At 41.0% G+C, this 17,393-nt stretch overlaps 1 protein-coding gene across 1 annotated transcript in view; it reads left to right on the top strand.

The window, feature by feature from the left end:
* LOC134575461 (alpha-2-macroglobulin-like) overlaps positions 1-17,393 on the top strand; it is a 128,485-nt gene that overhangs the window by 38,492 nt on the left and 72,600 nt on the right. The window contains exons 10-14 of the mRNA XM_063434755.1: positions 2,617-2,726; positions 2,843-3,010; positions 10,628-10,858; positions 15,489-15,555; positions 15,773-15,918. Of these exons, the coding sequence (XP_063290825.1) occupies positions 2,617-2,726; positions 2,843-3,010; positions 10,628-10,858; positions 15,489-15,555; positions 15,773-15,918 (722 nt within the window). The remainder of the gene's footprint in view (positions 1-2,616; positions 2,727-2,842; positions 3,011-10,627; positions 10,859-15,488; positions 15,556-15,772; positions 15,919-17,393) is intronic.

Here is a 17,393-nt window from a genome sequence, read left to right as displayed (position 1 = left end):
GAGCTCCCGCAAAAATCGAGATTACCTGCAAAAATACTACGGTTCTCCTCAAATTGCACTACCCACAAGTGGGCAAACAAGCAACCAATTTGGGACCTTTCACAAGTTTATAAGCTGCCAAGAACCAACACGCATTGTTGCGGCCTACTGGTAAAGGAGTAGAGGAGAGACGGCCACACTTCTCTCTCCGAAGCTTAATGTGGGACTTAGCTGACCTCCTAACCACCCCCCTTGACCGGCGGGGGTTATCCCTGTCCCCACTGGAAAACAACCGATTGCTTCAGCTGACCCTACCGCTAGCCCCGCGATATCACAGGGGCTTACCTCGAGGACACAAAATGGCGCCTGTGCACAACGAACCCACCCCAAGAGGTTTACTGCAGCAACATTTGAAAACTGCCTCAAGCACCTTAAATAAATTTTTCTGTGTTTTTTTGAGTGGATACAAGCACGTGAGGTCCCCCACCGCTACAGGACTAAGAGGAAGGCCGAACGCCACGAGAAGCGAAGGGCGGAAAAGCACCCTCCAGATATCAAGCTCTCTCAGACCTATGCATGGTGACCCAAAGTCTGGCTTGGTCCAAGAGTCACTACCGACCTGACCTCTCTGCAGCGTGCCCGGAAGCGGAGACGCAAAAGACATGGAAGCAAACAACTTCCCAGCTCCTGGCCCCGGAAGGGCAAAGCTACACATGCCTGAGAACCAACGTGCCTATGGAGAGGGGAAATAAATCCCTGTGAACGTGTGGAGGGTAGAAGCAAGCAACCCTGACGTCAGCCTGTAGACATGCTTGCAAAGAACTGCCCAGCATATATCTTGTGCTTCTCGATGTAGGGAGTTGGCTGAACAGAGACTTACCATACCATCTCGTGCCTAAGTTACCAGACCCGCTATCCAGCCCTGGCTGCCACCTCACATGCATACTCATAGGGCTATGTGCCTCATGTTTAAACTTATGCTTTGTTCTTTTTGTTTACGCCTTTTGTTTTTCTTTTTTTCACTTTCCTGCATTCACCTTATACACCTCAGTCTTGGAAGGGTAATATAGGTGCCAGTGGTATGTTAAACTGTCTTTGCAAAGCATATGTGTTAAAATTAGCTCACTGTTCATATAATTAACATACAAGTTTCTAACACGTTTGACAACTCACGTTCTACCTAAATAACCTTAACCGTCAGCACAATTTATTCAGCCTACTATTCTTGAAGTCACTATCCTGACATATCTATCTTTTACCTTTTAAAAATTTTGCCTAATTCTTGAATGTCACATCTTGTACTGCATATTGCATTTCTCTATATCTTGATAACACTGTTGGGGTGTACTGAAGCTGTTTTTTCATCTTGTGCACACAAAAAAACGAATAGGTATATTTGCTAGTACAATACAAAGGCATGACAGGTGCATTTGCAGTCTCATTGACATGGTTATGTTATCAGAGCACCTGACATGTGACAATTCAAATGCTTTGTTGACCTCCTGCTAGTCTTTGTTGCCAATCAAGTGGAAATACAAGGCAACCCTTTAACTTTCTGGTATTTAAGCAAGGTAACACAATGTGTGATTTTAGAGAGTACTTGTTATTTATGTTCTTTTTATGTATAAGATTTCCTAGCAGACATATAGATTGGGAGAAAAACCTATTTAAATGTGGTCTTTCTCCCACCTGTAAGTCCTTTCTTTGGCATACAATGAAGCAAGGGGACACCGCAATCCCTTGGTCATCATGGTGCAACCGGATCTGAAGTAGGCCAAATCTCACAATGTAGTTTGAAAAGTAGAAAAGGGCTGAGGCACTCAAGGTTTAATGAGACAAGCAGGTTTATTAAGAGAGTGTACAGTCAACATTTTGACCCCAAATGGTCTTTGAGCTTGACCATTTTTTTTACGTTTCAAATTCTTTGGTGTAAACCTCTGTACCAAAAAATTGATTGACATAGTAAGAAGAAGATACCATCCACAGGAAGTCCTTCTGCTCTCCAAGCATAGCAATTACAGATGCTGCGGTAAGTCCATTGTCTACACTCCTAGCACTGGTTAGTGAATATAGGAACAAAGTGAGAGGAAATTGGTGTTACATAACCGTAAAACCCAACTAGATGAGGACATGCATATGCTTTATGGGATATGAGGTGAGTTTAATTCTATATATTTAACATTGAATACATCGTCTATCTCTATGATATATGTACTCAATGCATCTTTGCTTGATTGATGTTAAAGTGAAACTATCATGACTGGTTAATTATATAAAGTATTTATAAAAGTAGACGAAAACGGCATTTAATGCAAAATGTATTGTGTAATAAGTCTTGTACTTAGCATGTATGAGTCAGATATATTAGACTAAATGCTGCCTGGTGTCTTGTCCTTTTCTATAATCCAGGTCTGTTATGAAGACCACCAGGTAAAAAAAAAAAAGCAAAGGAAGAAAAGCATGAAAAAAATACATTACTGAAGAAATAACATGCTAGCCAGTTCATATACTCAAGTAATAGTCAAGGGGTGTATAAAATAGCAAGGTCACTTTGAATGACCAAATACATTCCATTGTAAAATGGCTTGGCATTCTTCTTTTCCACATTTCTAACATTGTATTTTGTTTTTCATGCAGGAGTTGAGTTTACCAGAGATAGTAGGTCAACCATATCTTACGTATTGGTCAAAGTGTCCTTTGTTGATGCTGAGACGACTTACAAGGCTGGAATTCCATACAGTGGAGTGGTGAGATAAATTGTTTTCTGTCACAGCAGCTTCTCTTTAATAATTCTACTTTATGGTATACATTCAGCTTCTCAAAAATAGCCACTGAACACAATTTCCTCTCTCTCTTTGTTTAGCTGAAAGTTCAAGATGGCAGTGGCAGTCCAATCCCAGACAAGCAGGTCTTTCTCAGTGTTGACACCGTACTTTCTACGGAAAAACTAACACTGATAACCGATAAGAATGGTTACGCTGTTTTCAAGCTGGAAAATACAACCTCCTGGCGTGACAAAATCTCAATAATGGTAATAAGGGGATAGAAAGGAGCAATTTTGTTATAAATTTACATTTATCAGTTGGCATTCACAATTACTTGTAGTTGTACAAAATCCAAGTTTAATGTTCAATTAGACAGTGTAATATATTTTAAATAAACTTCGCAAAGATATGGTCTTACAGTAGAATATTAATTTGTGAACCACATAAAAGATGAACCTATTTGTGCAGTAGCAAGTATAATTTATTTAGACCATCTTAGCATAGATTTAAGACTAAGAAACACTAAAAAAAAATAATTATTTAATAAAATAGAGAGATATGTTTTTGAGCTAATATAAATCTAGTTATAACTACATAACTGGCATTTTACTTAAAAGAACACTCCAAGGTACCATAACCATTGTAGTCAAACTGTTATAAAAATAGTTTAACAATTTACCTGACCTCCATTAAAGTAGTTATATGCAAATACTTATATACATATATATATATATATATATATATAAAAAAAAACTAAACCTGGGAAAAAATGTGGTTTTAAGACAGGAAAATTCCTTATAAAGGATTTTCCATGATATATAATGTCAGTAGAGCTCTCTCATTAGTTGGCTTGTAATTCAATCAATTAGGGCACTCTACAGTCTGAAGAAAAATGCATTGCCCTGTAATTAGATGTGCAAAGGCAGACTGCATATTACAGGGGTTATACAAAAAGGGTTTTGAAAAATGTAATGTTCCTAATTTATTTGTTAATGCAGCTATAACTCTTTCTACATTATTAAGTGCAAGAACAGTGTTTTACTCAAGAACATTTTCCATAACAAATAGGATAAGAAAAGGTTGTCCGATGTCACTATTATTATATGCACTGGTGATGAATTAGAAGCAAAACTGTGACAATCATCTGATGTTAAAGGATGAGAGATTTATTATTTATTTATCATATTTTTGAATGTTTCATCCCCTCTATTTTCTCTTTGTTGGGATTTACAGAGATTTATGCAATGGTTTCATATCATAAAATGTACGAAAAATAAATCTCATGCTCTTATGCTTAAAAACATATACTTAAAAAAAGGAAATGAATAATATTTTTTTTTAAAACAGCTCAGAATGTACATATAAACCTGCAGGTTCTAAACCAAAGTATTAAAATTAAAAAATCTATTTTGATTTAGTTGTTTCACTATGCCCCCTCCAGTGTACATTGACTTTATGGTCATGACTCAAAGAGTCCTTTGCGTGATACTAAAGTGTCTGGACAAATTACTTGATTGCACTGCTTTCTTATTATTTCAAATGTGTTCCAAAACCTTTTTTTTCCAATGGTCTCTTGGTCCTTCCATTTTTTTTATTCACGCAAAAAATAAAGGTTGTAACCACTGGTCAATATATACATATGGTTTATTTAGCTGTCAAAGTGGAAAAGGTAATGCCACAACTTGAGAAAGACCCATATATGTGTCAAAACGTTGCCCTTTCATTTTGAAAACTGAAAAAAACACTTTATTTTTTTATTTTTTTACCATAAGAACAATAAGGATGTAGAATTATGTGCCTGAAGAAATGGTTTGATCAAAATCTGTACAGATGTTTAAACAGCAACTAGATACAAACTTGCAAAACGTATGAAGCGCCTCTAGCGGCTGTCAATGAGACAGCCACTAGAGACTGGATTAATCCATATGTAAACATATGTTGCGGTTACCGGCCCGCCGAGCCTCACGGCCGTGCCCGACCGGCACGGCCACGCCGACAACACGAGCTTACCTGCTCGTCGGCGAGCCGGGAACCGCTCCTTCCGTTCTTCCGGGCATCACGCCCGAATCAAACATGGCGCCGACCACGTGGTCGCGCCTAAGAGTAGCTCCGCCCCCGAAAATTATACTAACGTGTGCGTGACGTCACGACGTCAACGCACACGCACGTTTTGGGGTCAGAGGTCGCCCTCTGACCAATCATAGCCTAGAGAGGGGTATTTAAACCCCTAGCTTTCTCCATTACTTTGCCATGTCGTGGTTTCAGTTTCCTGGTTTCCTGAAAGTGCTAATTCTGTGTTTCTGATTTCCTGGTATCCTGATCCTTGGCGTTTCCCTGGTTATTCTGATCTCTGGTTTCCCTGACTTGGCTTGTTTAATCGGTATTGAGTATTTTCTGGCTTCCTTGACCTCGGCTTTCCCTTTGACCATTCTCTGTCTCTAGCGTATTAGTCCATTCTAAGGTCCGGTTTACGCTCTATCCTATTATTTTCCTTTTCTTACTTATGTATATGTTTACATAGTTTCTGCGTGCTGGACCACATTACTAGTCGTGACATTACGACATGGCCATGGATCCTGCAGAACTATGCAAGCATATGATCGCATGTGAGAGTAGGGTGGAGGATATGGACCACAGGTTAGACCAATTTGCCCAGGCATTTCAGACCTTGCTCCAGAGGACTGCCTATTTAGAGGTCCCTCCGGTACCACCTGTGGTTCCGCCAACTGTAGTGGTTCCCGTACCACATAAACCACCGTCCATAACCTTGTCACCGCCCCCTCGCTATGGAGGTGATTCTAAGGAATTCAGAGGTTTTTTAAACCAAATTGAATACCACTTTGAGGCCTCCCCAGGTTCATTCCCAACAGATAGATCAAAAATAGGCTATCTGATGAACCAATTAACTGGAAAAGCTTTGACCTGGGCTAACCCCTTATGGGAAAGTGGTGACGCAGTAGCCCGTGATTACAATACTTTTCTTACGGCCTTTAAGGCTACGTTTGAACCTAAAGGCAGGGAGAAGAACGCTGCCAAAGCCCTTATGAGAATCAAGCAAGGCAGTCGTTCTGTAGCCGATTATGCAATAGAGTTCAGGACAGTAGCGTCTGAGGTTGATTGGACCAATAGTGGTCTGGTGGCTGCTTTCTCTGAGGGTCTAGCTGAGAGTATACAAGATGAGACTGCAGCTAGAGACCTTCCGGTTAATCTTAATGAGTTTATTGCATACATGATAGACATTGATAACCGGCTCAGAGAGAGAGAGAAAAACAAACAACGTAACAGACGTTCTAATTTGTCCATAGCCCCTCGTTTCTCTAACCCAGTGGTGAGTAGCCAAACGCCTCTTCCAGAACCTGAACCCATGCAATTGGGTAGCGCTAAACTCACTGAGGCAGTGAGACAACACAGACGTAACGAGGGGTTATGTATGTATTGTGGCAAGAAGGGACATCTAAGATCGTCATGCCTGGTTCGGCCGGAAAACTTGCACACCTAAGGCACGTACGGGGACCGACCTTAGGTGTGATGTATATGTCCCCTAAATTGACTAAGAACCGTTTCCTTGTCAAAGTAACCTTATCTTTCAAGAACACTACTGTTCAGTGTGAGGCTATGATTGACTCTGGGGCAGCGGAGAATTTCCTAGACAAAGAATTCTCTGCAAAACATCTCCTGCCCTTAAGACATAAAGAGAAACCGATAGCAGTCGAGGCCATTGATGGAAGGCCTCTTACCCAGCCTTTCATCACACACGAAACTCTGCCAATCACTGTTTCAGTGGGTATTCTCCACTCTGAAGAAATGACCTTTCAAATCATATCTTCACCTACAGTTCCGATAATACTCGGTTTCCCTTGGCTCCTGAAACACAATCCACGTTTGGATTGGATTGAAGGAGAGATTGTGAGTTGGGGTGAGAGATGCAAAGGTGTTTGCTTTAAGCAAATCCCACAACCTATTGGTACCATTAATGTTCCTGTTGCACCTCCCTTGACCACACAAATTCCACCGCAGTATATGGATTTGAAAGAGGTATTTAACAAGGTCCAGTCAGAAGGATTACCTCCTCATAGACCTTATGACTGCACCATAAACTTATTACCAGGGACTATGCCTCCCAAGGGTGGAGTCTATGCCTTATTCCCCCAAGAAAATCTTTGTTTGGAGGAATATATTAAAGATGCTCTCAGAAAGGGTCATATCCGTAGGTCCTCCTCACCAGCCGGGGCTGGATTCTTCTTTGTCTCTAAAAAAGAAGGAGACCTACGCCCTTGTATTGATTATAGGGGTTTGAATAGGATTACCATAAAAAATGCCTACCCTATTCCCCTTATATCAGAGCTGTTTGACAGATTGAGGGGAGCTCGAGTCTTTACCAAGCTCGATCTCCGAAGCGCATACAATCTAGTCAGGATTAAGGACGGTCACGAATGGATGACCGCATTTAACACCAGAATGGGACATTACGAATACCTGGTTATGCCGTTTGGATTATGTAACGCTCCAGCGGTATTCCAGGATTTTATTAACGATGTCCTAAGAGAGTACCTTCACATGTTCGTTCTAGTGTACTTGGACGACATTCTCATCTATTCCCCAGACCTAGAGACACATCACGAACATGTGAGAATTGTACTGAAAACCCTGTTACAGAACGGCCTTTACTGTAAACTGGAAAAATGCCAGTTTGACCAAACGGAGATACAATTCCTTGGATACGTTATATCTCCGTCTGGTTTCCAGATGGATCCCCGTAAACTGGAGGCAGTCTTACAGTGGCCATTACCCAAGGGCCTTAAAGCCACTCAACGCTTTATAGGTTTTGCGAATTACTACCGCAAATTCATAAAGGGTTTTTCCTCCGTGATTTCCCCTATAACCAATTTAACCAAAAAAGGAGCAAATTGTACATCTTGGCCCAAAGAAGCAAGAGAGGCATTTGAATTGTTAAAATCTTTATTTTCCTCAGCACCTGTCCTGACCCATCCTGATCCAACCAAACCATTTATCCTAGAGGTGGATGCATCAGAGACAGGAGTTGGAGCCATTCTGTCTCAAAGAGAAAGTCCTGATACACCTTTACATCCTTGTGGATTTTACTCTCGCAAACTCACACCTGCAGAGAAGAATTATGACATAGGGAATAGGGAACTTTTGGCCATTGTACTTGCCCTTAAGGAATGGAGGCATCTCTTGGAAGGTTCCAAAGAGCCACTTTTGATCTTTACGGATCATAAGAATTTGGCTTATATCGGGGACGCTAAGAGACTGTCCTCTCGTCAGGCTAGATGGTCATTGTTCCTCTCCCGATTCAATTTCATAATTACGTACAGGCCTGGTACTAAAAACACCAAGGCAGATGCACTTTCTAGGCAGTTTGAGACAGATGAAGCTCCGGAACAGGTGATATATCCTATTATACCTCCTGAATGCCTCATTGCCACTACAGTTACCGAAGTGTCTTCTCCACTCTTCTGTGCCATAATAGCGGATCAAACTCAGGCACCTGTGGGAAAACCTCCGGACAAACTGTATGTGTCACCTCAGTTTAGAAAGAAGGTACTAGATTTGTTCCATGACAACCTCACAGCAGGCCATCCTGGAGTTCACAAGACCCTCTCTGCCATCTCCCGGAGGTTTTGGTGGCCTGCTCTTAGAAATGATATCAAAGAATATGTTGGGGCATGTCAAATATGTGCCGTTTCTAAAGTTCCTCCTAGATCGCCTCCTGGACTCTTACAACCACTGCCCATACCCAGTGCTCCTTGGACCCACTTAGCCATGGATTTCATTGTGGATCTACCCAGTTCAAACGGGTTTAATACAGTCCTTATGGTTATCGATAGGTTCACAAAGATGCCACATTTTGTCCCCCTTAAAAAATTACCATCTGCTCAAGATCTAGTTCAAATATTCTTGAGAGAGATCTTTCGGTTGCACGGTGTACCTAAAAGCATAGTATCTGACAGAGGTACCCAGTTTGTTTCTAGGTTTTGGCGTTCCTTTTGTAAGCAATTAGGCATTGAACTCTCCTTTTCGTCGGCATATCACCCTCAAACTAATGGAGCAGCAGAGAGGGCGAATCAGTCTCTAGAAGCCTATTTACGTTGCTTTATAAATGCCAATCAATCTAACTGGTATGAGCTCTTACCCATGGCTGAGTTCGCCAGGAACAACGCCACTCATGAATCTTCTAATCACAGTCCATTCTTTGTAAATCAGGGTTATCACCCCGCTGTTTTTCCTTCTGAATTCTCAGACACGGAAATTCCTGCCTTGAACACCCGTTTGGAATCTATTCATGACACCTGGGATTCCGTCCATTCAGCTCTGCAGAAAGCTTCATTACGAGCAAAGGCCCAAGCTGACAAAAAACGGGGCGCTAATCCTGTATATCTTCCAGGTGACAGGGTGTGGCTCTCCACAAAACATATCAAGCTTAAGGTCCCGTCCATGAAATTTGCCCCTCGGTACATAGGTCCCTTTCGAGTTACCCAACGTATTAATCCAGTGACCTATTCTTTGGCACTTCCGGCTCATATGAGAATTGCAAATACTTTCCATGTGTCTCTGCTCAAGCCCCTTACTTGCAATCGCTACACCAGGTTAGCCACTCCTCCTCCGCCCTTGGTGGTGGGTGATCAAGAAGAATACGAGGTCCATTCTATCATGGACTCCAAATTATCCAGAGGTGTCTTGTCCTATCTCGTTGACTGTCCTATCTCGTTGACTGGACGTTGTTGGGTTCCTGCTGACCGGGTCCATGCGCCCCGTCTTATCCGGTCGTTTCACAACCGCTTTCCTCTTAAGCCGGGTCCTTCCCGCCCGGTGCGCGGTCTTCGAGTGGGGGGTACTGTTGCGGTTACCGGCCCGCCGAGCCTCACGGCCGTGCCCGACCGGCACGGCCACGCCGACAACACGAGCTTACCTGCTCGTCGGCGAGCCGGGAACCGCTCCTTCCGTTCTTCCGGGCATCACGCCCGAATCAAACATGGCGCCGACCACGTGGTCGCGCCTAAGAGTAGCTCCGCCCCCGAAAATTATACTAACGTGTGCGTGACGTCACGACGTCAACGCACACGCACGTTTTGGGGTCAGAGGTCGCCCTCTGACCAATCATAGCCTAGAGAGGGGTATTTAAACCCCTAGCTTTCTCCATTACTTTGCCATGTCGTGGTTTCAGTTTCCTGGTTTCCTGAAAGTGCTAATTCTGTGTTTCTGATTTCCTGGTATCCTGATCCTTGGCGTTTCCCTGGTTATTCTGATCTCTGGTTTCCCTGACTTGGCTTGTTTAATCGGTATTGAGTATTTTCTGGCTTCCTTGACCTCGGCTTTCCCTTTGACCATTCTCTGTCTCTAGCGTATTAGTCCGGCCATTCTAAGGTCCGGTTTACGCTCTATCCTATTATTTTCCTTTTCTTACTTATGTATATGTTTACATAGTTTCTGCGTGCTGGACCACATTACTAGTCGTGACAACATAGCAGTTTCCCTGAAACTGCTATGTTAACAGGAGGCAGGGTTAATCCTAGATGGACCTGGCACCCACACCACATCATTAAGCTGAAGTGGTTTGGGTGCCTATAGTGGTCCTTTAATGGTTTACCATTAGAATGAAGATATATGTGTGTTTGGGAGAACATGATCCAGATTGCACTATACATGTTAATGTAAACATTTTATTATTGTTTAAACAATGTGTAACCATTGGAAATCGATGTGTGTGGGGCTGTGCTTTAACAGAAGTTATTAAGTTAATTTTAATTGTGTAATAACACCAATGAATAGTTCTCATATATAAATTAGATTATTGTATTCTGCATGTATTCTTGATTGTTTGTTAATTCAATTCTGTGTATCACCTTCTTTCTTTGATACAGGCCCAAACCACTCAGGAGGACAGAAAAAATCAGTTTGGGATTATCGACCCAATTTATTATAATGGTCACCTACAACTCTCACCATTCTACTCCAAAAGTAAAAGTTTCCTGAAACTGCACTCATTGGAGAAAGTCTTACCATGTGAGGGGCAACAGGAAGTCCAAGTAGAATATATTATTAAACATACAGAGCTGAATTCAGAGTCCAAGAGTCTGAATTTACACTACCTGGTAGGTAATACTAGAACTTAAAATGAAATGGAACATAAATATTACTTTACACAGACTGTCAGTAAGCTGTATCATTTACTGAGTAGAATTACCAACAAAGGTATATAAAGGTTGAGACGAGAAACACAACATATAGAAAATGAGATGTAAAATGCAAAATATAGAAGTTGATCAGGGTACCAGTGCACTGGTAGATATATGTAAAGCATCTTTTTAAGTGCATGTACAATGTTCAGAGGTTACAAAATGTTCAAAGACCCAAAGATAATGACTGATATGCTAATGTTATCCTGTGATAGCTTTTGTAAATTAAACCAGTTTAAAGATTTATTGCAAACACATAAAAACAAAACAATAGAACAATTAAGAGTTTATGTCTTATAATCAAGCAGGATTTCTTTATTGAGTGGTAAGTACGACACAATCTATATATTTTTTTCGGTTTACCATATTAATTGTTAATAACTAATCCTAGTCTAGAAGAAGGGTAAGCATTAAGGCATATGCTCCATTGGTATGAGGAGCCTAATTAAAAGGGAATAATTCCAGTGAAGAATAAAGAAACAGTATTGCATTAGTAGAACAAACATGCATTCCTAACGATACAGTGTTCTAGTAACTATCTAGATAATGCAACTACCAAATGAAATTTAAAAAAGCAATTCACTTACCTTATTCCACTCAGTGCACAGGTCTCCGTGTGGCCACCCCACCTCCCAAGCTGAGATCATTAGACATGATGATCTCATCCAATCGAATGCTTCCCCATAGGAAGTGTGTATGCATGCATGGTAAATCTCCATTCCGAGCCAACCAGCTTTCTCAGAAAAGATAGCATTTACACTGCTTAGCCTGCAGGGTCAGACTGTATGCACCAGAGCCACTTCTGGTGCCCATAGTGTCCCTTTAATTTACCATTCATGTGTCAAGTGTGTTTGGTGAAATGCAATGTAAAATAAAAAATAGACAGACAGACAGACAGACAGACAGATAAATAGTAGACTTGATAAATTAGACTTGATAGAGTAGACTTGATATCAAGTCTCAAAACACAGACTTGGTAAAGACTCAGAGAGGAGCTGAAATGTTGTCTCCACTTCCTTGTTTCAAATAAAAAAGACTACTTTTTAGAAGAAACCTCAGGTGTGCCTGGATATTTATTTTCCTCATTTTGAGTGTTTGGTCCAGACTGTGAATGATGTTTTAATTAATAAATGGGAAGAACAAGGCAAGTGTGTCTTTATTTTTCACTTTGAGAGATCCATTTAGCAAATTATTAGGTTAAACTTTTTGAGTTTTAAAAGATCAGATGTGGTAGGGATTTGGTAGGGATATGAGGTGAGGAGTCTGACATATTCATAATCATCAACAAAGTGGTGATAAAAGGGTGAGTCAGTTAGGATGATGTTGTAGAAATCAGGACAATGCATCACTAGCTACTGGATTGCAACTTTAATTGGACACGACGGGCAGATGATTTGGATTGTCTTAAGGAGTAGCCAAGATGAGTCAATGTTCTGGCATTAAAAATGCCATCTGGTAAAAATGGCATTGCATCCCAAAATAATACATTTTCTTCCAAACAATTTCAACATTCAGTATGCCAAACCACTAACATTTAATGTCACTAGATTTAACATTGTTTCTCAGTTTTCCGTTATAAGAAAGGACATTCCACCTTATAAATCCGTAAAAGAGTTCTGTTACTAGAGTTAATGGAACTTTAATGAAATCATTTTAATAGTGACACAAGTATTATAGGGGTTGGTAAATCATGATTAAATTAAATGTTTAAAGATATTAACTGAATAAATAGTGAATATTAATAAATGTCTTAGTTAATTTATTCTATTTTTATAAAGCTATTAATTGCTTTGCATCAACCTTGGAAAACATACATTAAGCTATCTTATTAGTAAATTTAAGGATTTCATTCATACTTACTCAGAATGCTTTTTGTATTTGACAGAATTACTAGTTATTATTATTATTATTGCCATTTATATAGCGCCAACAGATTCCGTAGTGCTTTACAATATTTTGAGAGGGGGGATGTAACAACAAATAGGACAATTACAAGAAAACTTACAGGAACAATAGGTTGAAGAGGACCCTGCTCAAATGAGCTTACAGACTATAGGAGGTGGGGTATTAGAAACATTAGGATAGGAAATATCAAGTAGGAGTGAAGCAGAGCTGGAGGAGAGAGCAAAGCACTGTCCCATAGGAGGGAGCAAGAGACAGGTATGTAAGGTAGAGATTACTCTGGGAGGCCATACGCTTTCCTGAAGAGATGGGTTTTAAGGCCCTTCTTAAATGATTGAAGACTAGGGGAGAGTCTGATGGCAGTCGGCAAGCTATTCCATAGGAGAGGAGCCGCCCGCGAGAGGTCCTGCAAGTGTGAGTTGGCTGTGCGAGCAGCGGTCAGGAGGTGGTCGCGGGCAGAGCAGAGGGTACGAGGAGGGGCATACCTCTGGATCAGTGAAGAGATATATAAGAGGGGCTGGAATTGTTCAGTGCTTTAAATGTATGTGTTAGCACTTTGAATTGACTCCTATAGGATACAGGGAGCCAATGTAAGGACTGGCAGAGGGGCGAGGTGTGAGAGGACCGACTGGAGAGGAAAATCAGTCTAGCTGCAGCATTCATTACAGACTGTAGCGGGGCAATACGGCTTTTGGGGAGACCAATCAGGAGAGGGTTACAGTAATCCATGCAGGAAATTACTAGAGCATGGACAAGCTCCTTGGTAGCATCTTGCGTAAGAAAGGGGCGGATGCGGGCTATGTTTTTGAGTTGGAACCTACAGGACTTGGCAACAAACTGGATGTGAGACTCAAAGGTGAGACCAGAGTCAAGTATGACGCCAAGACAGCGCGCTTTCAGGGATAGACTTATGTGGACATCACTGACTTGAAGGGAGAGTGAGAGAGAAGGATCAGTATTAGGAGGAGGAAAGACAAAGAGTTCAGTTTTAGAGAGGTTAAGTTTGAGAAAGCGTGACGACATCCAGTCAGAGATGGAAGAAAGGCAAGCAGTGACACGTTGCAGGACGGCAGGGGAGAGGTCCGGTGAGGAGAGGTATATCTGAGTGTCATCAGCGTACAGGTGGTAGTGGAATCCAAAAGAGGCAATACGTTTTCCAAGAGAGGCAGTATAAAGAAAAAATAGAAGGGGACCAAGGACAGAGCCTTGGGGAACTCCAACCGAGACAGGGCGAGGGGAGGAGGTATCCTTGGAAAAGGAGACACTGAATGAGCGGTGGGAGAGATAGGAGGAAAACCAAGAGAGGACAGAGTCACAGAGACCGAGCGATTGAAGAGTTTGAAGGAGGAGAGCATGATCAACTGTGTCAAAGGCAGCAGCGAGGTCAAGGAGAATTAATATGGAGTAGTGACCTTTGGATTTAGCGGAGATTAGGTCATTAGTCACTTTGATAAGAGTGGTCTCAGTAGAGTGGAGAGGGCGGAAGCCAGACTGAAGAGGGTCAAGGAGAGAGTTGGAATTAAGGAAGTGAGACACACGGGTAAAGACAAGTCTTTCCAAAAGCTTTGATGAGAAAGGGAGCAGGGATGTGGGGTGATAGTTAGAGGGGGAGGACGGGTCAAGAGATGTTTTTTTCAGGATAGGTATTACAGTGGCATGTTTAAGGTCAGCAGGAACAGTGCCAGAAGAGAGAGAGCAGTTAAAGATGTGTGTAAGGGTAGGCACAAGACAAGGGGAGAGAGATCTGATGAGGTGAGATGGGACAGGATCGAGTGGGCAAGTGGTGGGGCGAGAGGAATGGAGAAGCGCAGCCACCTCTTGTTCAGTAGCTGGGGAGAAAGTCTGAAGGGTAGGGAAAGCATGATTTACATGTGGTTGAGAAAGAGAACGGCAAGGAGGGGAGAATTGTTTCCTTAGCTGTTCAATCTTGTCAGTACAGTAACATGCAAAGCTATCAGCTGTAAGGTTTGTTTGGGGGGTGGCCACAGCAGGGCGGAAAAGGGAATTAAAAGTGTCAAAGAGACTTCTGGGATTGCGGGAGCATGAACTAATGAGAGGAAAAGTAGGACTGTTTGGCGATAGTCTGCCTAGGTGCGGGACTTCCTCCAGGAGCGTTCAGCACAGCGTGAGCAACTCTGCAGATAGCGTGTTGATTTATTATGCCAAGGTTGGTGTCGTGGTCTCCTCGAGGTGCATGTTTGGAGTGGGGCTGCAGTGTTCAAGGCAGATGTGAGGGTAGTGTTATATGTGAAGATGGCCAGTGAGGGACAGGAGAGGGAAGGGATGGATAGCAGTTGTGAATCAATGTTATGACATTATATGTCACAATGAAAGACACTGAATAAAATAATATGGAAAGATGGATATTATACACAGGGATAAGCATTAAAGCAAGAATTTCCAGGAATTCTAAAAAAAACAAAAAAAACATAGCTTTCCTGTTAACTCATTTTGTGATTTACCTGTGAAGCATCACTATTTCACATACAGTATGCAATGCACAAAATAAATAAAATACTAAGGTCACACTTTTTAGGATATATCCATTTCAGTTCATAAAATATTTTTTATAATATATTTCTGAGCTTTATTTTACAATTTTATGCAATTCTGAAATGAATGTAGTTTGGTTTTATTTTTACAGCTGGTTTCAAAAGAATCAATATGGCACTCTGGAACTATAGAACTATTTACAAAAAACAACGGTGAAGGTGAGATCTTCCGGATAAATATACTGTGTTTCTCCACACCAGCAAATCAGCATAGCAACCCCCATAAATTGACAAACCATCTAAAAATATAGTCAGAAGTATCAAAAATCCACAGAAATCTACCCACTGACATGTCAGAGAATCCTTCCTTCAAACAAGCAACTTAGAAACATTGCTTTAATCTTATTTTAAAGTATCATCTCCTTGTGTCTCTCAGATCTTATAGGTACCACCTCGTTAAATGTCCCACTAAGTGCTAACGTGTCTCCAAGTATTCGAGCCCTTGTATATATTTTACTACCAGATGGGGAGATTGTTGCAGATTCAGCCAAATTTACTGTTCAGAGATGCTTCAATAATAAAGTAAGTTTAGAAAGCAAATTATATTTTAAAATGTGTTTTTTTTTTATCTTGTCAATGATAAAATATCTGTCATTCTGTTTCTAAGAGGTTCTGAGATATACTCTTGTATATAGAAAAATGTAAAGTCTGTGTTAACAAAGCGGTCCATCTTAGATGTAACTAATAGGATTTGTTACAGGCAACTTGCACAGCATTTAAGTCTGAGGCTGAGCTCTTATAGCAGAGAAAGCCATCATATAGGGTTCCCCACCATTTCAGATATTGGAAACCAAATTCCAATCAGTCACAAGCCAATGTCTGAGCTGCTTTAGTTGCTTAGAGATTCAGGGTTAACTACTTGCCACTGGTGGCACTAGCAGCCAGCGGACAAATAGTTGGTCACAATGAAATGCAGGCACAAAACCAAGCAGTGATAAAAGTCTAGCAGCTGGGCAACTATTGCTGCTGTGGGCATTGGTTGAGGTCTTCAATTTAAAGAACAGGGGTAGGAACAGGTCACTGTCCACCCTGTGCTCTCAAGACATATTGTTAGGGTCATACTGACCCCTACAGGCATTAATTTAATTTCTTATTTAATGACAAACGGGAATTTGTCTTGCAGCATACATCGATGAGTAAGAGGTTAAAAATGGAATGTGTAATAGCAAAACAAAAAATATATATACAACACACGTGCTCCCCAATGGTTAAAAATATATTAAATAAATTTACCAACTGTAGAATTGTAAGAAGAACCTTCTAATCTTCTTAATATTAGTATAAAAAATACAATCTACAAACAGAAATGGACATGGAAAAACATAGTGTAATATGTTAAAACACCAGAAAGTGCGCTAATTCAAATTGCACTCACAGAATAAAAGTGCATTGTAGGCATATAGCGATCTTGAAGACTTGACGGGTATCTGTAATCTTCTTTAAAACAGAATAAGAGAAAGTGAGCTTATGCGGTTTCCAGATACCGCTACTCACGCAAGCCGGTATGGCAAATAGCCAAATGCAGGGAGATGTCTCCAGCACTGCTGACCCGGTCTGAGTGTGGGTAAGGTATTCCAGCGACTTGATGCTAGTGGGTCTGCGTGAGTAGCGGTATCTGGAAACCGCATAAGCTCACTTTCTCTTATTCTGTTTTAAAGAAGATTACAGATACCCGTCAAGTCTTCAAGATCGCTATATGCCTACATTTCTGTTTGTAGATTGTATTTTTTATATTAAAAATGGAATGGTTTTGACTGAATTTAATTTGAAATACAATTATGCAAATGGAGTTTGGATGAACCAAACCAGAGCATGAACACATTTAGGCTCACCTGAAAAGTTTTTCAATTTCAGAAAAAAATGGGCAAAATTTTTCTGCCAGTTACCACCAAACATGCAATTCTTTGTATAACATTACCAAAATGTTTGTGAAAAGTATTAGGGCTTAAGGATTTTTTTTTCTGTGCCTACCACTTCATAACAAAAATACAATATGC

This window comes from Pelobates fuscus, chromosome 10, assembly GCF_036172605.1.
Source record: "Pelobates fuscus isolate aPelFus1 chromosome 10, aPelFus1.pri, whole genome shotgun sequence".
NCBI lineage: Eukaryota > Metazoa > Chordata > Amphibia > Anura > Pelobatidae > Pelobates > Pelobates fuscus.
Note: the sequence above shows the minus strand (reverse complement) of the source record. Positions and strands in the feature narration are given on the sequence as shown.